At 44.2% G+C, this 22,702-nt stretch overlaps 1 protein-coding gene across 7 annotated transcripts in view; it reads left to right on the top strand.

Annotated features, from left to right (window-relative positions):
• Positions 1 to 22,702, top strand: part of EPS8L3 (EPS8 signaling adaptor L3) — a 169,343-nt gene that overhangs the window by 88,976 nt on the left and 57,665 nt on the right. For 5 of the 7 annotated variants that reach the window (XM_075853657.1, XM_075853653.1, XM_075853652.1 and 2 more), the window contains 5 exons: positions 2,311 to 2,386; positions 3,423 to 3,493; positions 11,071 to 11,145; positions 17,710 to 17,858; positions 19,788 to 19,887. In XM_075853657.1, coding sequence (XP_075709772.1) covers positions 2,311 to 2,386; positions 3,423 to 3,493; positions 11,071 to 11,145; positions 17,710 to 17,858; positions 19,788 to 19,887 — 471 coding nt within the window. The remainder of the gene's footprint in view (positions 1 to 2,310; positions 2,387 to 3,422; positions 3,494 to 11,070; positions 11,146 to 17,709; positions 17,859 to 19,787; positions 19,888 to 22,702) is intronic. The other 2 variants (XM_075853655.1, XM_075853658.1) reach the window with 2 other exon arrangements.

The following is a 22,702-nucleotide window of genomic DNA, read 5'->3' as shown; positions in this document are numbered from 1 at the left end:
AGTGACTACCACTGGACAGGGAGTAAAAACCTGCAACAAAAAAAGTTCATACTTACCCAGAACTCCCTGCTTCTTCCTCCAGTCCGGCCTCCTGGGATAACGTTTCACCCATGTCACCGCTGCAGCCAATCACAGGCTGCAGCGGTCACATGGACTGCCGCGCCATCCAGGGAGGTCGGACTGGATGTCAAAAGAGGGATCAAGACAATGGCCAGGGTACGTATGAACTTCTTATTGTTTCTATTGCTGCGTTCCGCTGCGGAAACTCTGCCCGAAAGGGCTGCCCCTTCTCTCTATCCAGCACTGATAGAGAGAAGAGGCTGCAGATCAGAGCTGGATAGAGAGAAGAGGCTGGCGATCAGTGCTGGATAGAGAGAAGGGCCTGCCGATTAGTGCAGTGCAAATTTAGTAGAGAAAACGGGTTCGTAAATACGGGTGGAATACGGGTGACAAAGGACCCGTATTTACGCCAGTATTTACGGGAGGGAAAAAATACCGTCGTGTGCATGGGACCTTAAAGAGAACTTTTCACCTGACCATACGTGTGCAGCATGTAATGGGAAGGGCTGCACAAACTCTGGGGCACTTTAAAAAAAAATCCTATCCTCCTTCGTTATTTAGATATCGGTGCCGTAATATTTGGCGCCCACCTAGTATCCCTAGGCATTGTTAAACTACTGTTTTATTCCAATAACCAGAAAATAGAACCTATCCTCCTGACCTGTAGACTCTTTTGTGCTGCTCATTTCTATGTGCGCCACCCCCTCTCAAGTCAGGACTGAATGCTAGAGAAGGCCATCAGAATGCATTTGCGAGGAGCGTGATGTGAATTGAGCACAGTCTCAGTCAGTGACTCAAAGGGGGCATGGCTAGTGATGGGGAGGACTGAGTCCGGGGCATAAAGAGACATTTATCAGACCACCCATCAAAGCACCAATTGGACAATGTCAGATCATGGAGGAACATGCTCCATTGACAAGCGAAATGTTAACACGCAGTTGTCAATTTATTCATACATTTCTTGGCGGAATAACGAAAGGTACAACAACGTAGTTCTACGAAATACAAGGAATTATTTTATGAGGAATGCAAGTTTTTATTTAATAAAACAAACATGTCAGGAGAGTTGACAAATCCTCTTTAAACATTTCATTCCAAAAGCAGGGATATAAAAAAATGGTATAAATTCTCTACCTTGCTGTAAGTAGATTTCAGAACACAGATACAAGGATTTCAATATTTTTAGCCAGTCAAGCAGGTTTGAGTCCTGGCTTCCAGTTGATATTCCTCTGCATCATACAAGGTATTTTGTTAGGATGACGTCAGGGTTCTTCTCAGGCCAGTAGAATAAATTTTTTAACAAACAGCTTTTAGTGGTCCTTTTGTGATTCCTGGTATCCACTTCACAGGAAGATCACTTACAATTAAATGTGTTCCCTTTAGGGTATGTTCACATGGCAAACAAAAAACGGCTGTAAAATAAAGAACTGTTTTTAAGGGAAAACAGACACTGATTTTCAGCCGTCTTTTATGCATCAAGCGTTTTTTACGGCCGTTTTTGGAACTGTTTTTCTATTGAGACCATGAAAAACAGCTCAAGATGTTACATGCACTTCTTTTTTACGGGGAGTTTAACTTTAAGGCTGGGTTCACACGACCTATTTTCAGGCGTAAACGAGGCGTATTAAGCCTTTTATGCATCAAGCGTTTTTTACGGCCGTTTTTGGAGCTATTTTTCTATTGAGACCATGAAAAACAGCTCAAGATGTTACATGCACTTCTTTTTTACGGGGAGTTTAACTTTAAGGCTGGGTTCACACGACCTATTTTCAGGCGTAAACGAGGCTTATTATGCCTCGTTTTACGCCTGAAAATAGGGCTACAATACGTCGGCAAACATCTGCCCATTCATTTGAATGGGTTTGCCGACGTATAGTGCAGACGACAGCTGTCAAACGACGACGCGTAAATGGACTGCCTCGGCAAAGAAGTGCAAGGCACTTCTTTGCCACGTAATTTGAGCTGTTCTTCATTGAACTCAATGAAGCACAGCTCAAGATTTACGAGCGTCTCAGACGGCTCGCAAAATGCGAGGAGCAGCATTTACGTGTGAAACGAGGCAGCTGTTAACAGTCTGTATTTTCACACGTAAATGCCTCTCATCGTGTGAACATACCCTAACTCTTATACTATATATATACATATATATATATATATATATATATATATATATATATTGTATAAGAGTTAAAGTCCAGCCAAAATGCACTGAACACGTACTTAATGTATTCTTATTTACTCTGCATCTAGGAGGTCTTGAACCATGTACTTGCAGATATTGAGATATTTGTAGGAAAACTAAACCCTGAAAAAAAGAAGAAAAAAGGTCAGTAAGAAATGACTAAAATATATAAAAAAAAAAAAACGTTAGGGCACGTTCAGAAGTGACAGAAGTTTTCCGCTGAAAACGTTGCTGCATATTCGCGCCAATTACGCAACTAATCTGCAGCAACATTTGCATATTTGACAGGTAATTCAGACCTTGTGGATATCACAGCGGACTTGCCGCAGATTTCAGTTTTTGCATTGCAAAGGCTGAAATCCGCAGTGAAATTCCGCTACTTCTCCGCAACAAAATGTGCATGCTGCGGAGTGAAAATTCTGCACCGCAGCCTAAATTCCGCAGTTATTTTCCGCAATGTCTGAACTAAGTTAGTATAGAAACCAATGTAATAATTGGCTGCTGCTGATTTCCACTGTGGACTGTCCGCCGCGGAATTCAACAGCAATTCTGCAATTTCTGAATGTGCCCTAAGGCCCCTTTCAGTCTGTATTTTAGCATGTAAGACAAGAAAGCTCCCAACGTACACAAAAAAGTAACTGTTGATATATAGACAGTTATCACTGGACCTTCCCCATGACAGACAGCAGAGAGTCCTCCCCATTCCAGCACCAAGTTTCCCTGCCCCAGCCAACAGCTCTGCGTTGCCCAGGTAAACTCTACCAAGGACTGTGCCAAAAAAAAAAAACACACCAACCCAGCCTGGGACAAGGTCACCATACCTAATCGCACATTGGCCTAACTATCTCCCCTCTATGTTGCAAGACCTTTAAAGCCTATAACCTCCACCTGGGAAAGCTGCCTTCTGGAGAGGGAGCCCTGCTTGTTGGGTGGCAGACTCGTGAAGAGAGCTCCCCTGGGCAGCGCAGAGCTTCTTCACGGTCACCATAACCATACGCATGGTGGCCAGATTATGCCCCCCTGTGTAGCAAGACCTTCAAAGCAGTCTCCGGACAGCTACCTCCGACAGAAGGCTCAAAACGCAGTGTAAAAGGGGCCCTATATAGTAACAACATTAGGGTTTAGGAAAACAAATTGATAATAAAGTTAAAAATAATTCCTTTTCTTTGTCTTCTAAAAGAGAAATCAGCCATTTCTGAATATGAATTTATTGAATGTCTTCAGAAGATAAAATATGGTTTTAATTTATTGGTGAGTAACATCCAGCTTATTATAAAACATATGCCACACCTGCCTGGCAACAATGTTTGTGCATGTTCATTTCTTGAAACAAGTAGTACATTTACATCTTTACACAGAGTTTCTTGCAGGCTGAAAAATCTGCCACAAAACTCCTTCAGGAATTTTGAGGCAGATTTTGACCTGCTTGCCCTCTCTTTGCCGTGCTTTTTGCAGCGTTTTTTGGCCGCGCTTCCATTGAGCCCCACCAATTGACCCCCACCAATTGCTAAAATGAAGCAGCAGAAGCACTCGGAGTACGGGCTCATAGACTTTCCATACTCTGATACATTGATTTCCTGAAAAAGCGAACAGAAAAGAAAAGGCTGAGCGCTCACATGAGCACTTCTGCCGCTTTGTTTTAGCAATTGGTGGGTGGCTCAGTGCTCGGACCCCCACCATTCAAAACTTCTGACATGTCACTATGACATGTCAGAAGTTTGTTGAACGTTTAGTTACCCTTTAAATCTATGTCTATGCATGGGACCTGAAGCTTTGTATAAGACAGAGCTCCGACCACTGTAACGATATATTAAGAAATTAATGAGCACAGAATTTTGGACCTAAAACAACTTGATAAAAAAAAGATAGAGAATGCCACTATAATAGAGCTGGTCACATGCAGATTTCAATATATTAAGATCAGTTTTAAACTCTTTTGTCTATCATAGTACATGGGCTTGTATTTCTGAGTTGAATAAATGTGTTCGCAGTTCATATGTTTCATATGTATATTGGTAATAATAGATTATTTGCATCAGCCAATTGGTTGGCGGTGGAGGCAGGGCCGTTTAGTGGGGGGGCAAACTGGGCAATTGCCCAGGGCCGCCATCACTGAAGGGGTCCCCTCCTTTAGCATTGCTTTTCAGCTGCCCGTCCGTGAAAGTAAGCGAGCGTGTAGCTGAAAAGCAGTAACAGTCAGGTAGAGTCTCTACAAAAGAATCAGCATGGAGGAGCTCAGCCAGATAGGCGATATCACTGATATTGGCGATCCTCCGTGCTGATTTTATGGTAGAGACTCTCTACCTGACTGTCTCCTCTGAGTCCTGGCACATGTACTGTGTCTTCCTGATACTGTCAGCGTCATGAAGTAGTGTACGCTCGGCAGTGTCAGGACACAGTAATCTGGCGCCCAGAGGGAGTATAGCAGGCAGGAGCGGAGGAGGTACATTTATACAGAGGCAGCACACTGCCATAGAATATTATCTCTAGGGTCTGATTTATTTATTTTGTGGAAAAAGTGACTTAAATCTGGGGTTTGATTCTGAGCAAGGAGGAGGTACATATAATATGTGTGTGTATCATACACATGTCATACACACATATTAGCAATACAAATAATAATTTTTGGCTTGAAAATGACTCCATTGAGGAAGTGAAAAGTTCCATGTAATGGCAGGAAGGAGGTGAAGGGAAAGTGAGCCCTAATCTACCCACCGCCCTGTCCCTGCCTACTTGCAACGACCCGCCCTAGGCGACGAGGTACAACTGGGCGGCGGTCCCTACGCTGGCTAAGTGCACAGGAAGACAAACAGGGAACACGCAAGGGAAGGGGCAGTAGCCACGGAACGCCACGAGGAAACGGGGCGGCGAACGAACAGTCAGGACCAGGACGAAGTGAGTACACCCGAGCAGGCACGGAGACAGAAGCAAGCCAGGGCAAGCAAGCAGGTCAAGCAGAACTGCAGCAAGGCAGAAGCACGGCAGAAGCAGGCTGGAGCAAGCAGCAGTGGGGCCAGGAATCCAAAAGAATTACAAGCACTGAGGGAGAGCACAGGGCAGGTAATAAAGGGCAGGGGGCGGAGCTAACTCCGAGAGACCAGGCCGCGATAGGCTCTCCCACTCCTGAGCCTGCCACCCTGGTTGGTGGGAGATGGTGTCAGTCGAGCAGGTCTGGCCTCAGGTGTGGATTGATTAATCCCAGGAGTATAGCTAGATGAAGTACCTGGCAGATCCCTAACAGTACTCCCCCTTTTATGAGGGGCCACCGGACCCTTACTAAGGGGACCCGGTTTAGTGGGGAAGAGGAGGTGGAACCTCCTGATCAATACCCCAGCGTGAACATCACGGGCAGGTACCCAAGTCCTCTCCTCCGGCCCGTATCCTCTCCAATGGACCAGGTACTGGAGGGAGCCCTGGACCATCCTACTGTCCATAATCTTGGCCACCTCGAATTCCACCCCCTCAGGGGTGAGAACGGGAACAGGAGGTATCCTCGAGGGGGACCAGGACGGGGAGCAGCGTTTAAGGAGGGAGGCATGGAAGACGTCATGTATGCGAAAGGATGGGGGGAGCTCCAGACGGAAGGATACAGGGTTGAGGACTTCAATGATCTTATAAGGTCCAATAAATCGGGGAGCAAACTTCCTGGACGGGACCTTAAGGCGCAAGTTCCTGGACGACAACCAGACCAAATCCCCGACGACAAACCGGGGGTTAGCAGAACGTCTACTATCCGCCTGAATCTTTTGTGCGCTCTGGGACGCCTCTAGGTTCTTCTGAACCTGGGCCCAGACAGTGCACAGTTCCCGATGAACCTCCTCTACCTCAGGATTATTGGAACAACCAGGGGAGACGGAGGAGAACCTTGGGTTAAACCCGAAATTACAGAAAAACGGGGAGACCCCTGACGAGTTACTGACCCGGTTATTCAGGGAAAATTCAGCAAGGGGAAGGAATGAGACCCAATCGAATTGACAGTCAGAGATGAAACACCTTAAATATTGTTCCAGGGATTGGTTGGTCCTTTCCGTTTGGCCATTAGTTTCGGGATGGAAGGCGGAGGAGAAGGACAGATCAATCTCCAACTTTTTACAAAAAGCTCTCCAAAATAAGGAAACAAATTGTACCCCTCTGTCAGAAACGATATTGACTGGGGCCCCATGGAGACGCAGGATGTGTTTCACAAACAAAGAAGCTAACGTCTTGGCGTTAGGTAGCTTCTTAAGGGGCACAAAGTGGCACATCTTGCTGAAGCGGTCGACTACCACCCACACCACCGACTTGCCCTGAGATGGAGGCAAATCGGTGATAAAATCCATGGAGATATGGGTCCAAGGTCTCTGGGGAATGGGCAAGGAACGTAGTAGGCCCGCAGGTCGGGACCTAGGGGTTTTGGACCTAGCGCAAACCTCACAAGCGGCGACGTAAGCCCTAACATCTTTAGGCAACCCAGGCCACCAATAGTTTCTGGTAATGAGGTGTTTGGTGCCCAAGATGCCAGGATGACCAGATAGAGCGGAGTCATGGTTTTCCCTGAGTACCCTCAGCCGGTATTGCAGGGGAACAAACAGTTTGTCCCCAGGGACGTTCCCGGGAGCTGCACCCTGATCAGCCGCGATATCAGAAGCTAAATCAGAATCCGTGGCAGAGACGATTATACCAGGGGGTAAAATACAAGCGGGATCCTTCTCGGAAGGAGGATTGGCCATGAAACTACGTGACAGAGCGTCAGCCTTAATATTCTTGGACCCAGCCCTATAGGTAACCAAGAAATTAAATCTGGTAAAGAATAGTGCCCACCGAGCTTGTCTAGGATTAAGCCTCCGGGCCGATTCTAGGAAAACCAGATTCTTGTGATCCGTAAGGACCGTTACCTGGTGTCTGGCCCCCTCCAGGAAGTGCCGCCACTCCTCAAAAGCCCATTTAATGGCTAGAAGTTCGCGGTTACCAATATCATAGTTACTCTCCGTGGGCGAAAACTTCCTAGAGAAGTAAGCACAGGGGCGGAGATGGGTGAGGGAGCTGGTACCCTGGGACAAGACGGCCCCTACTCCCACCTCGGAAGCGTCAACCTCCACAATAAATGGCTCCTCTTGGTTGGGCTGAATCAGCACGGGGGCCGAGATAAAGCACTTCTTGAGAGTCTCAAAGGCCTGGACGGCCTCAGGGGGCCAATGGAGGACATCGGCACCCTTGCGGGTAAGGTCCGTAAGAGGCTTAGCGACGACCGAGAAGTTGGCAATAAATCTCCTGTAATAGTTGGCGAACCCTAAAAAACACTGTAACGCCTTAAGGGAGGCAGGTTGGACCCATTCCGCCACAGCTTGAACCTTGGCAGGGTCCATGCGGAATTCATGAGGAGTGAGGATTTGCCCTAAAAATGGTATCTCCTGTACCCCAAAGACACATTTTTCAGTCTTAGCAAACAGATTATTTTCCCGAAGGACCTGGAGCACCTTCCTGACATGCTCCACGTGGGAGGACCAGTCCTTGGAAAACACCAGTATGTCATCAAGGTACACAACAAGAAAATTACCCAGGTACTCTCTCAGGATTTCATTAATAAAATTCTGGAAGACAGCAGGGGCATTACACAACCCAAAGGGCATGACCAGGTATTCGAAATGACCCTCGGGTGTGTTGAACGCAGTTTTCCACTCATCCCCCTCTTTGATGCGGATAAGGTTATATGCCCCCCGTAGATCGAACTTAGAAAACCATTGGGCTCCCTGAACCTGATTAAAAAGATCCGGAATCAAAGGAAGTGGGTACTGGTTCCTTACGGTGACCTTATTCAGGTTACGATAATCAATGCACGGCCTAAGACCACCATCCTTCTTCCCCACGAAGAAGAAGCCAGCACCTACAGGAGAAGTCGAGGGGCGAATGAAACCCTTGGCCAGGCATTCTTGGATATACACCCTCATCGCTTCACGTTCAGGACATGAAAGATTAAATATCCTACCCTTAGGAAGCTTGGCACCAGGCACCAAATCGATAGCGCAATCGTAATCTCTATGGGGGGGCAACACCTCGGAGGCCTCCTTAGAAAACACATCGGCGAAGTCCTGAACAAACTCAGGAAGCGTGTTTACCTCCTCCCGGGGAGAAATAGAGTTAACAGAAAGACATGACATAAGACATTCATTACCCCATTTGGTGAGATCCCCAGTATTCCAATCAAACGTGGGATTATGCAACTGCAACCAGGGAAGACCTAATACCAGATCAGACGATAATCCCTGCATCACCAGTACAGAGCACTGCTCCAAATGCATGGAGCCAACCAGGAGTTCAAAAACAGGAGTATGCTGAGTAAAATAACCATTAGCAAGGGGGGTTGAGTCGATTCCTACTACAGGGATGGGATAAGGTAAATCAATACAAGGCATCTTTAGAGACATAGCAAAATCCACAGACATGATATTAGCAGATGAGCCAGAATCCACGAAAGCACTGCCCGTGGCAGACCGGCCAGCAAACGAGACCTGAAAGGGAAGCAAAATTTTATTGCGTTTCACATTAACGGGAAATACCTGTGCGCCCAAGTGACCTCCCCGATGATCACTTAGGCGCGGAAGTTTTCCGGCTTCTTATTCTTGCGCCTGGGGCAGGTGTTCAGTAGATGCTTGTCGTCCCCACAGTAGAAGCAGAGACCATTCATTCTGCGAAACTCTCTACGTTGTCGAGGGGACATGGAGGCCCCGAGTTGCATAGGTACCTCCGAGTCCTCCGTGGAGGGGCGAGGAGACGGGACCTCGGGGGGAATCGCAGAAAAGTCAGAGGGGAGCACACTGAAGCGTTCTAGCTGACGTTCCCTGAGACGTCGGTCAAGTCGTACTGCTAGGGCCATAACCTGGTCAAGGGAGTCAGGCGAGGGGTAGCTAACCAGCAGATCCTTCAGGGCGTCAGATAATCCTAACCTAAACTGGCACCTTAGGGCCGGATCGTTCCACTGAGAAGCTACGCACCACTTCCTAAAATCAGAACAGTATTCCTCAACCGGTCTCCTACCCTGACGTAAGGTCACCAGCTGACTCTCGGCTAAAGCAGTCCTGTCAGTCTCGTCGTAAATGAGTCCGAGGGCAGAGAAAAAACGATCAACAGAGGAAAGTTCAGGGGCGTCAGGAGCCAAGGAGAAGGCCCACTCTTGGGGCCCTTCCTGGAGTCGGGATATGATGATACCCACCCGCTGGTTCTCGGAACCTGAGGAGTGGGGCTTTAGGCGGAAATACAGTCTGCAACTCTCCCGGAAGGAGAGAAACGTCTTACGGTCCCCTGAAAACCGGTCAGGTAACTTGAGGTCGGGTTCTAGAGGTGAGGTGAGGGGTACTACTAAAGCAGCGTCACCCTGATTGACCCTTTGGGCCAGGGCCTGGACCTGTAGGGAGAGGCCCTGCATCTGCTGGGTCAGGGTCTCAAGGGGGTCCATGATAGCGTCAGCGTAGGAGAAATGGTAGACTAGGTATGGGCTTGTAATTATGTAATGGCAGGAAGGAGGTGAAGGGAAAGTGAGCCCTAATCTACCCACCGCCCTGTCCCTGCCTACTTGCAACGACCCGCCCTAGGCGACGAGGTACAACTGGGCGGCGGTCCCTACGCTGGCTAAGTGCACAGGAAGACAAACAGGGAACACGCAAGGGAAGGGGCAGTAGCCACGGAACGCCACGAGGAAAAGGGGCGGCGAACGAACAGTCAGGACCAGGACGAAGTGAGTACACCCGAGCAGGCACGGAGACAGAAGCAAGCCAGGGCAAGCAAGCAGGTCAAGCAGAACTGCAGCAAGGCAGAAGCACGGCAGAAGCAGGCTGGAGCAAGCAGCAGTGGGGCCAGGAATCCAAAAGAATTACAAGCACTGAGGGAGAGCACAGGGCAGGTAATAAAGGGCAGGGGGCGGAGCTAACTCCGAGAGACCAGGCCGCGATAGGCTCTCCCACTCCTGAGCCTGCCACCCTGGTTGGTGGGAGATGGTGTCAGTCGAGCAGGTCTGGCCTCAGGTGTGGATTGATTAATCCCAGGAGTATAGCTAGATGAAGTACCTGGCAGATCCCTAACATTCCATTTGTTTGGTGCATAAATTCCTCCTTTTTTTGTGTGATGCTTCCTTGCTCTTTATTTTTGGATATTTATCATACGAGGAGAGGTCACTCCTTAATTTGAAGCATAGCAACAAAGCCTTTAGGTACTATATGGCCTGGCTGCAGCAGTTGTCTAGTCTGGGGTCTGAATTTATTTTTAAAAAATTCTATGTTATTGTGACGTATATTATCTGTGGTCTGAATATATATTGATGCAATAATACTATGCAGCCAGAGCAAAGTAATGGAAAATAAGAGGTTGGTGTTCCAGTGAGGCCAGAGTGTGTGAATAGGGGACCTGATTAATACCTTCACTCCGCAGCCATTTTTCAGACTTTCACTTTTGTTTTTTCCTCCCCACCTTTTCCATTGATATAGCCATATGGGGGTTTGTTTTTTGCGAGACAAGTTGTTGATTTTCATGGCACCATTTATTATACCATATAATGTACTGGGAAACTGGAAAAGTATTCTGTGTGTGGTTTCCTCAATTTTTTTTTGGGGGGGTCGTTTTTACGGCGTTTACCGTGCGGTAAAAATGACATCTTAACTTTATTCTGTGGGTCAATATGGTTACATCGATACCAAATTTATATTTGTTTTAATTTACCGAATTGACTGAATGTAAGTATGTTGTTGGTACATTATTTTGAAATTTGGGGCCCCTCTTGTAATTTTGCCATAGTGGAGGCCTGCGGTTGATGCTGTTTGCATGCTTCACTTATTTTCCTCTAAATTGGATGCCAACAGGCAAAAGTCCAAGACCAGATGTTCCAGCCGACTGCTCCGGAATTAGTTCACATAATAATGGACATCATCCCCAAGGTAAAGATTATAGGATGTTTATATGCTCACAGTAAGGCCTAATTCACATGAGCATGTTCGGTCCATGATATACGGACGGTATGTCGGCAGTATTTCCCGGACTGAATACACTGCAGGGAGCCGGGCTCCTAGCGTCATAGTTACAGTTAGGTCCAGAATTATTTGGACTGTGACACAAGTTTTGCCATTTTAGCTGTTTACCAAAACATATTTAAAATACAGTCATATAATCAATATGGGCTTAACCCCTTCCCGCAATTTCACGTACAGTTACGTCATGGGAGATGGCCCTTTCCCGCATCTCCACGTAACTGTACGTGATGGAGATGAAGCTGGCTCAGGAGCTGAGCCAGCGACATCACCGCCGGGTGACAGGTGTATGTTACAGCTGGCACCCTGAGGTATCGGCCAGGACCGGAGTTAGCCTCCGATCCGACCGATTAACCCCTCACATGCTGCGTTCAATAGAGATCGCAGCATGTGAGGAGTTTATAGCCACCGGCGCCCCAGCAACGTGATCGCTGGGTTGCCGGTGGCTGCAAAGGCGATCGGAGGGCTAATACTTACCTCCCGGTCCGCCAGTAACGGAATCCTCCTATGCCCCGTCGTCCGCAGGGCCCAGGAGGCTTCCGGTACCATCGGCAAGATGGCGCCGGCTCAGCTTCCTATTCCTGCCATTAACCCCTTCAATGCAGCGATTCAATGCAATCGCTGCATCAAAGTGGCTTGTATGCAATCGGCAGCCTTGCCATCCGATGGCAAGGCTGGCGACTGCTACTATGGCAACAGGATGCCTAACAACGGCTTCCTATCTGCCATTACGTTAGCCGATTAGGCCCCGCCCGGAGGCGGAGCCTGATCGGCTTGCTGTCAGTGAACAACTGACAGTTCTAATACATTGCACTACATAGGTAGTGCAATGTATTAGAACATCAAAAAAACAGTTGGACCTTCAAGTCCCCTAGTGAGACTAAAAAAAGTGTAAAAAAAGTAAAAATAAAAGTTGTCAAAAATACAATAAAAGTTTCAAATAATAACACAAAACACAATCGCCTTTTTTCCCTTATCAAGTCATTTATTATTGAAAAAAATAATAAAGCCATACATATTTGGTATCGCTGAGACCGTAACGACCTGAACTATAAAAATATTATGTTATTTATTCCGCACAGTGAACGCCGTAAAAAAAATAATTAAAAAATACTGACATAATTGCTATTTTTTGGTCACTTTGTCTTCCAAAAATTGAAATAAAAAGTGATCAAAAAGTCGCATGTACCTAAAAATGGTACCTATAAAAACTATAACTCGTCTCGCTAAAAACAAGCCCTCATACAGCTCCGTCAACGAAAAATTTAAAACCGTTATGGCTCTCACAACTTGGCGACAGAAAAAATCCATTCTCTTTACAAAAGTTATTTTATTGTGCAAAAAGTTGTAAAACATAAAAAGTGCTATAAATTAGGTATCACCGGAATCGGACTGACCCGCAGAATAAAGATAACATGTAATTTATAATGCATGGTAAACGCTGTATAAAAATAACTAAAAAAAAAATGCCAGAATTGCTGTTTTTTGGTCACTTTGCCTCCCAAAAAAAAAGGATAACAAGTGATCAAAAAGTCGCATGTACCCCAAAATGGTACCAATAAAAACTACAGCTCGTCCCACAACAAACCAGTCCTCATACCACTATGTCTATGAAAAAATAAAATTAGTCAAGGCACCAAAAAGGCAGGAAATAAAAATATGCAGTTGTGCCGGCCCGAGGGGAACGTTTCTTCTGTTTCAAGTGGCGAATTATCAAGGCCCTTAAAATTAGGGAACCAGGAAGGGGAGGGCCCAAACATATCTGCTGGAAGTGAGGGTGCCCGTATTATACCAGGACAACACTTTCCCAGCAAAATTTCCCAAACTTCAAAGGTGCGGAGTGCGGACCAAAAGGGGAATAAGTAAAGACCATTTATTAGTGCGACACCGGCCTGTGCAGAAAGGATTGTGTCACAGCGTAACACACATCTATAGATCATTTTATTTTTATTTTTTTACCCCACTATACCACCTGACTATGCCCCTTATATACTCCATCCGCCTTACATGTGCCCCCCACATTATAAACGGAAACACCAGTAAGACTCCAAACAAAACTACTACAAGCAAAATCCACGCTCCAAAAGCCAAATGGCGCTAACTCCCTTCTGAACCCTACAGTGTGCCCAAACAGCAGTTTACGTCCACATATATTGCATTGGCATACCCGGAAGAACCCTTTTAACAATTTTTGGGGTGTGTGTCTCCAGTGGCACAAGCTGGGCGCCACATATTGGCATATCTATAGAAAAACCATTTTCACTCTGCAACATCGCGTGCACACCAATTTCTGCCAATCACCTGTGGGGTTAATATGCTCACTACACCCCTAGGTGAATACCTTGAGGGGTGTAGTTTCCAAAATGGGGTCACTTCTGGGGGGGATCCACTGTTTTGGTCCCGCAGGGACTTTGCAAATGCGACATAGCGACCAGAAACCAATCCAGCAAAATCTGTACTCCAAAAGCCAAATGGCGCTCCTTCCCTTCTGAGCCCTACTCTGTGCCTAAACAGCAGTTTATGACCACATATGTGGTATTGCCGTACACAGGAGAAGTTGCTTTACAAGTGTTGGGGTGCTTTTTTTTCCATTTATTTGTTGAGAATATGAAACATTTTCAGCTAAAACTACGTCTTATTGAAGAAAAAGGATTTTTTTTATTTTCACTGCCCAATTCTAATAAAATCTATGAAACACCTGTGGGGTCAAAATGCTCACTACACCCCTAGATGAATTCCTCAAGGGGTGTAGTTTCGTGAATCGAGTCACTTTTGGGGAGTTTCCACTGTACTGGTACCTTAGGAGCTTTGCAAAAGTGACATGGTGTCAAGAAACCAATCCAGCAAAATCTGTGCTCCAAAAGCCAAACGGCACTCCTCTTCTGATCCTTGCCGTATGCCCAAACAGCAGTTTATGACCACAAATGGGGTATTGCCGTACTCCAGAGAAGTTGCTTTACAAATGTTGGGGTTCTTTTATTCCTTTATTTGTTGAGAAAATGAAAAATGTTGAGCTAAAGCTACGTCTTATTGGAAAAAAAGGATTTTTTTTTATCTTCACTGCCCAATTCTAATAAAATGGCGCTCCTTCCCTTCTGAGCCCTACTCTGTGCCTAAACAGCAGTTTATGACCACATATGTGGTATTGCCGTACACAGGAGAAGTTGCTTTACAAGTGTTGGGGTGCTTTTTTTTCATTTATTTGTTGAGAATATGAAACATTTTCAGCTAAAACTACGTCTTATTGAAGAAAAAGGATTTTTTTTATTTTCACTGCCCAATTCTAATAAAATCTATGAAACCCCTGTGGGTTCAAAATGCTCACTACACCCTTAGATGAATTCTTCAAGGGGTGTAGTTTCCTAAATGGAGTCACTTTTTGGGTGTTTTCACTGTTTTGTCCCCTCAGGGGCTTTGCAAATGCGACGTGGTCTCCGCAAACCATTCCTGCTAAATTTGAGCCACAAAAGCCAAGTGGCGCTCTTTCCCTTCTAAGCTCCGCCGTGTGTCCAAACAGCCGTTTATGACCACATGCGAGGTATTGTTTTACTCGGGAGAAATTGCTTTACAAAAGTAGTGGTGCATTTTCTCCTTTTATTTCTTGTGGAAATTAGAAAAAATTAGCTAAACCTACATTTTCTTTGAAAGAATGTAGATTTTAATTTTCACGGCCTACTTCCAATAATTTCTGCAAAAAACCTGCGAGGTCAAAATGCTCACTATACCCCTAGATAATTTCCTCAAGGGGTATAGTTTCCAAAATGGGGTAACTTTTGGGGGATTTCCACTGTTTTGGTGCCGCAAGAGCCTTTCAAACCCGACATGGAGCCTAAAATATTTTCTAATAAAAAGGAGGCCCCAAAATCCTCTAGGTGTTCCTTTGTTTCTGAGGCCTGTGCTTCAGTCAATAAGTGCACTAGGGCCACATGTGGAGTATTTCTAAAAACTTCAGAATCTGGGCAATAGATATTGAGTTGCGTTTCTCTGGTAAAACTTTCTGTGTTACAAAAAAAATAGATGAAAAATGAATTTCTGCAAAAAAAAAAAAGACATTTGAACATTTCACATCTACTTTGCCTTAATTCCTGTGAAACATCTAAAGGGTTAAGAAACTTTCTAAATGCTGTTTTGAATACTTTGAGGGGTGAAGTTTTTAAAATGGGGTGACTTATCGAGGGTTTCTAATATATAAGGCCCTAAAATCCACTTCACAACTGAACTGGCCCCTGTAAAAATAGCCTTTTGAAATTTTCTTGAAAATGTGAGAAATTGCTGCTAAAGTTCTAAGCCTTGTGATGTCATAGAAAAATAAAAGGATGTTCAAAAAACGATGGCAATCTAAAGTAGACATATGGGTGATGTTAATTAGCAACAATTTTGTGTGGTATTACTATCTGTCTTACAAGCAGATACATTTAAATTTTGAAAAATTCAAATTTTTGCAATTTTCACTAAATTTTTGTGTTTTTCACAATTAAATACTTAATGTATCGAGCAAATTTTGCCAGTAACATAAAGTCCAATGTGTCATGAGAAAACAATCTCAGACTCGCTTGGATAGGTAAAAGCATTCCGACGTTATTACCACATAAAGTGAAACATGTCAGATTTGAAAAAATTGGCTGTGTCCTGAAGGCCAAAACAGGCTGTGTCTTGAAGGGGTTAAAGTGCAGACTCTCATCTTTAATTTGAGGGTATTCACATCCTAATTTTAGGAAGGGTTAATGAATTACAGCTCTTTAAAATGTAGCTTCCTCTTTTTCAAGGGACCAAAAGGTAATTGGACAATTGTCTCAAAAACTATTTAATGGGCTGCATGGGCTATTCCCTCGTTAATCCATCATCAATTAAGCAGGTAAAAGGTCTGGAGTTAAATCCAGGTGTGGCATTTGCATTTGGAAGCTATTGCTGTGAACCCACAATATGAGGTCAAAGGAGCTCTAAATACAAGTGTAACAGACCATCGTTAGGCTGAAAAAAAATTAAGAAGTCCATCAGAGAGATAGCCCAAATGTTAGGAGTGGCCAAATCAACAGTTTGGTACAATCTTGAAAAAAAAAGAGCTCATTGGTGATCTCGTAAACTCCAAAAGGCCTGTACATCCACAGAAGACAACAGTGGTGGATGATTGCCGTATCCATTCCATGGTGAAGAAAAACCACTTCAAAAACATCTACCCATGTGAAGAACACTCTCCTGGAAGTAGGTGTATCAATATCTAAGTCTACCATAAAGAGAAAACTTCATGAGAGCAAATACAGAGGGTTCACCACAAGGTGCAAACCATTAATCAGCCTCAAAAATAGAAAAGGCCAGATTGGCAAACAACATCTAAAGAAGCCAGCCCAGTTCTAGAACAGCATTCTTTGGACAGATGAAACTAAGATCAAACTGTATCAGAATGATGGGAGGAAGAAAGTATGGAGAAGGCTTGGAAAGCATACCACATCCTCTGTAAAATATGATGGAGGCAGTGTGATGGCATGGGCATGCATGGCTGCCAAAGGCACTGGGTCACTAGTGTTTATTATTGATGTGACTGAAGACAGAAGCAGCCGGATGAATTCTGAAGTGTTCGGGGATATACTTTCTGCTCAGAATCAACCAAATGCAGCAAGGTTGATTGGACGTCGCTTCACAGTACAGATGGACAATGACCCAAAACATACTGCGAAAGCAACCCAGGAGTTTTTTAAGGCAAAGAAGTGGAATATTCTGCTATGGCCAAGTCAATCACCAGATCTCAACCCGATAGAGCTGCATTTCACTTGCTTAAGACAAAACTTAAGGCAGAATCAAGAAATAACTGAAGACAGCTGCAGTAAAGGCCCGGCAAAGCATCACAAAGGTAGGAAACCCAGCGTTTGGAGATGTCCATGGGTTCCAGACTTCAGGCAATCATTGCCTACAAAGGATTCTCTACAAAGTATTAAAAAACACTAAAACATTTTATTTATGGTAATATTAATTTGTCCAATTACTTTTGAGCCCCTGAAATAAGGAGGCTGTGTAGGAAAACGGTTGCAATTCCTAAACATTTCACAGGATTTTTTTTTTGTTCAACCCCTGAAATTAATCTGAAAGTCTACACTTCAATTGCATCTCAGTTGTTTCATTTCAAATCCAATGTGAAGGCATGCAGAGCCCAAATCATGAAGATTGTGTCACTGTCCAAATAATTCTGGACCTAACTGTATCTATGATGTTAGGAGTCCCTGCCTCGCTGCGGGAAAACTGTCCCGTACTGTAATAATGTTTTCAGTACGGGACAGTTTTCCGCAGCGAGGCAGGGACTCCTAGTGTCATAGATAACTATGACGCTAGGAGCCCAGCTCCCTGCAGTGTGTTTGGTACGGGAAATACTGCCGACATATGGTCCAAATATCACGGACCGAACATGCTCGTGTGAATTAGGCCTTACATACAATTGGTTGTATACAATAAATACCACATTTCTGACATTTTCTATTACAGATCCTATCAAAATGTCAAGTTAAGAACATTGCAAGCTCAGTGCTGTCTCCTTTTCTTACACAAAGAGCAATACTGCTTTTGAGTTCATGTGTGACAGATAAAGAAAGGAAACTTTGGCAAAGTTTAGGGGATCCATGGCTAAGTACAAGGTAACAGTAATGTTTATGTCACAAGGACAAATAATATCCTATGAATTGGAATAGCCAAGACAGACACGCAGCTAGGCTTTCCTTTAACCGGGGCAAAAATGCAGTTTGCCCTGGTCCTGTATCTTTATAACCTGGGTAAAGGCAGAGTGACTTTTTGGTGGCCTCCTGGCCCCGAGCTCCTGGGCCACATGCCCAGTCAGTCCCTCTAGCTACGCTGTACTCAGCTGTTTCCATCACCCCCACAGACTTGGAGTTGAGCATCACCACACATGCCCAGTCTCCACTCAATTCTAACTACTCCTAGCCACCGTCTTGCAGCTGGGAAAATGTGGGGGTCCAGGATACCCTGTTCAGGCATTCGGTGGGGGTCCCAGAGGTCAGACCCTCACCGATCTAGCATTTATCACCTATCCACTGGAGACGGAAGCTGGAATATCCCTTCAAAGGAGTTGTCTTATGAAGATAGCCATTGTCTATATGGCCGGCTATTCTCCTTGGGATTGCACTTTATCAGTCAGAATGGAAAGACAACCTGGTCTGTCCATGCATCAAATGGGCAGCCATTCATTTGAATGCTTGCCATAGAATACTATATTTCTTTCCCCTGGAGACATTGAAGGAAAAAAAGTCTGTCCAGATAGGGCTTCCCATGGCGATAATAGATGATTGCACTCTCGCCACACCAGCTTCCATTTAAAAAGGGGTTGTCTTCATGAGACAACATCTTTAAGTACTTACCGTAGTTATTTCTTAAAGGGATTCCATACTATGGTTAATGGCGTATCACTAAGAAAGGTCAAGAATATGTGACTGGTGCAGGACTAATTGTGCAGGACTAATCTACATCAGGACTAATCTACCTCTTTGGCTTTTAACAGACACAACTCCACTTTCACTCAAGCTTGCACTCATACTCATCAGTCATACTAATAAAAGCGTTGCAGGGTTAACCCTTTAATGACCACACATACGCCTTTTCACGGAGGTCATTAAGGGTACTTATTCCCCAATGCCACCTTTTCACTGCGCTGCACTAGATTAGGTGTCAGATTGTCTAAGGACACCTGGGCTCCCTATGAAACCCCATTGGCAGAAGTATTGCAGTGCATTATAAGCGATCATATATTAAAAAAAAAAAATTATTGTGCAAAAGTAGTAAAACATAAAAAAAACTATATAAATTTGGTATTGCCATACATCTTAACAACATGCAGAATAAGTTATTATTTTATTTATACCACACTGTAAAAGGTGTAAAAATAAAAGTTAATCAATAAATTATATGTACTCAAAAATACAAACTTGTCCCACAAAAAAAAAAGTCCTCACACAACTGTGCCTACGGAAAAATATAACTGTCATGGCTTTTGAAATGCGACAAAAACTGAAAAATCTATCCCTCATTAAGGCCCAAAATAGGCTAGTCTCTAAAGGATTACATATAGGAGAGGGATAGAGCAGAAGTCTAAGCCACTGATGAGACAGGAGGGGATTCCAGATCGTCAGGTTCCTATTAGACAATGTAGTTAAGCTGCAGTCATTGATCGTAGCTCTAGACTAATGGAGTAGGGCTACAAAAAAGCAAAGCAGACAACATTGAAAATAAATAAGTAAGAAAAGGGCTATTTACAGTGGCGTAACTATAGGGGTTGCAATTGCGACCGGCCCCATAGTCCAGGGGGCCCGCATGTCCCCCTACCATCTGCCGTGAGCAACTTGTTATGTAAATTAAGTTATTGAAAAAGGCACACCTCCCGTACTTCCAGCTAGCGGCCCGAGTACCGCCTCTTCCTCTGTGAGCCGTCCAGCTTCCCACACTCCAGCCGGGTGCAATTCTGGTGTATCCTGCTGGCAGTCAAATGGAAAGTGCTTGATGTAACAAGATATCCCCTTTTTTAGTTATTTTATTACTATATTTTTACATTATAGGGAAGACTGGCCTAATGGAAAGAATGTTCCCCGATATATACCAACTTTCTCTGATGGATGGAATCCTCCAGAAATCACATCCAGTAATTACCAACCAGAGGTATGCACGTTTTTAAAATAGTTATATTCTCAATATGTTATATTCATTGACCACTTCTTGTATATATTCATATAAACAAGCAGAAATATTTTTTATTGCCAATCTGTGAAAAGCTGAACTTTAAGAATAGTATACAGTTGTTTGGCAAGTGAAGTTGTGGGTAAATAGATATACTACATGTACTATATGGCTAAGAGTATGTGGACATATAAAAATCACCATATTCACCTGGGCTTTAATGTGCAGATGCTTGCTTTTATTATGAAATAATAAACAAGCTTTATTTGCAGAAAACATAATACCCCTTTAACAATAACAGCACATAGGGTATAATAACACATACCCTTTTTTGTGGTTTGCCCACTTAAATAACTTACCAGTGTGGCCACATAGTCATTGCCATTATAATAAACATGATTATTTAAAATCCACTTGACACATTTTAACCAAAAATTGCACAGTTTTCAAGAGACACATTGAGGCACATTGGTATGAAACGCGTCGGCGATATATACGGTCTATTTTGTACTGTAACGTTTTTATTGACGGATGTTTTAATAAAGTGCATGAATTTTAAAAAGGACTTACAAGTGGTGGATAATCCCTTTTTGTTAGGCTTCATTCACATCTGTGTCGGGGTTCCGTTCATGGGTTTCGTTAGACGTTTCCGTCAGGGGAACCAATCAATGGAAACCATAGCTTTCCGTTTGCATTACCATTGATTTCAATAGTAATGCTTCCATTGCTAATGATTTCCGTTTATCTCCACTCTATAAGGATTCCATTTTTTTTGTGGACTCAGTAGTATAGTCTACTACGCTGTTGAATCCACCGAAAAAACGAAAACCTTACGTAACGAAGACAAACGGAAACAATTAGCAACGTAAGCATTACCAATGAAATCAATGGTAATGCAAACGTAAAGCTATGGTTTCCGTTCACAGGTTCCTCTGACGGAAAGGTCTGACGGAACGGAATGTGAACGCAGATGTGAACGAAGCCTTAGGCTGTACTTTTATTTTAAAACCAAAGCATTTCCCATCTGTAGAAGAGGCCGTACTGCCGCCTAAAAGAAAGTAATGGGAGGCCTCCATAACAGGTATAGGAGGGAGTAGGGTTAATAAAATAGATACTCGGTTCACAGCGATCAATAGGGAGGAGGTGGAAGGAGTTGCTTATGGAGCTGAAGGGAGGAGTAAATGGGGAGGTACGTTACAGGGTGTGCCTTCTCGCTGTTTCTCTCATTGTGAGCGAAGTGTAGAGAAGAACATCAGATCAATTAGTTATTTACGTATGTTATTTATAATTGATGTTTATGGATATACTGACCCCAGGTAGGGTCAGGTGAAATTTGGGAGGGATTCTATTGTGGAGAATTTCTTGTGTTTTATATAATGTTTTGGAAAATATATACAATTTCATAGGTTGAAGGACCTGTGGGTGACGTCATCACTCCAAGCCAGCTTCTTTCACTGCAGACACAGCATGACGTCACCCACAGGTCCTTCAACCTTGGCGTCGGAAGAGAGAAGACACCACAGCTCCAGGCGTACAGTTGAATTTGCAGCAGCATCACCATGTGCAGGTAAGCATAGCAAACTCCCTAGAGACGAGCATATTAACCTTTTGGACGCCTTTCAGCCGATGTATCTTCTTTGTATGACGACAAGGTTGAAGGACCTGTGGGTGACGTCACGCTGCGTGTCTTTAGTGAAAGAAGCTTTGTGGGAACGATGAGAAGTGTATGATGCTAATTTATCAACATCATACACTTCTATTCACAACGCCCAGTTAGTAAAACAAGTAAACACGCCCAGTTGTTAAAAACAATCCACGCCCAGTTGGAAATACGAAAAAAAAACACGCCCAGTTGTCCATTTCAAAGCTCATTTGCATAAATATAAAATTGCTCATAACTTGGCCAAAAATTATCGTTTTAAAAAAAAACAAAAACGTTACTGTTATCTACATTGCAGCGCCAATCACATGCAATAGGAGATAGGGATTTGATAATCTGGTGACAGAGCCTCTTTAAATATGTATGCCATACTTTCAATACAAGAAGAAAGTAGAGGTTGAACATAGAAACACAGTCAAAGACACTTAGACGTGCACTTACAGTTAACGACAAGTGCACAATATCAGTATACAAAGACCAATATAACCAATAATACCACCATACCAGTTCTACACAGACACACTGATCAGACAGTAAAAGGCAAAATACACAACCAGGGCCGGCCTTGGGATAGATGGCACCCTGTGCGAAATTATCTTTCGGCGCCCCATCCCCTCATAAAAGAAAATGCCCCATAAAAAAGTATAATGCCCTCTACAGTATAAAGCCCTATATAGTTCCCCCACACAGTATAATGCCCCTTTAGTGCCCCCATACAGTATAATAATAATAATATTTATTATAATATATTATAACCCCTTCAAGGACACAGTATTTTGTCCTCTAATTGTGCCCACACAGTATAATACCCCCTATGTAGACAACATAAACGTGAAGGGAGGTTTTTGTAGGTTGTTCATTTAATGCCCCCTAAGTGCCAAACACAGTATATTGCCCCTGTAGTGGCCCTACACAGTATAATGTCTGCTTAGTGGCCTCCACACAGTATAATGCCCCCCTCCCATCGCTCCCACAAACATCCCCCCCTTGTAGATAGTCCCCCATGTGGATTGTGCCATACAGCCTCCCTGTAGACAGTGCCATAATCCCCCACCACCTCCTTGTAGACAGTGCTATACATCCCCCCACCTCCCTCTTGTAGATCGTGCCTTACAGCCCCCACCTCTCCCTTGTAGA

This window comes from Rhinoderma darwinii, chromosome 2, assembly GCF_050947455.1.
Source record: "Rhinoderma darwinii isolate aRhiDar2 chromosome 2, aRhiDar2.hap1, whole genome shotgun sequence".
Taxonomy (NCBI): Eukaryota; Metazoa; Chordata; class Amphibia; order Anura; family Rhinodermatidae; genus Rhinoderma; species Rhinoderma darwinii.
Note: the sequence above shows the minus strand (reverse complement) of the source record. Positions and strands in the feature narration are given on the sequence as shown.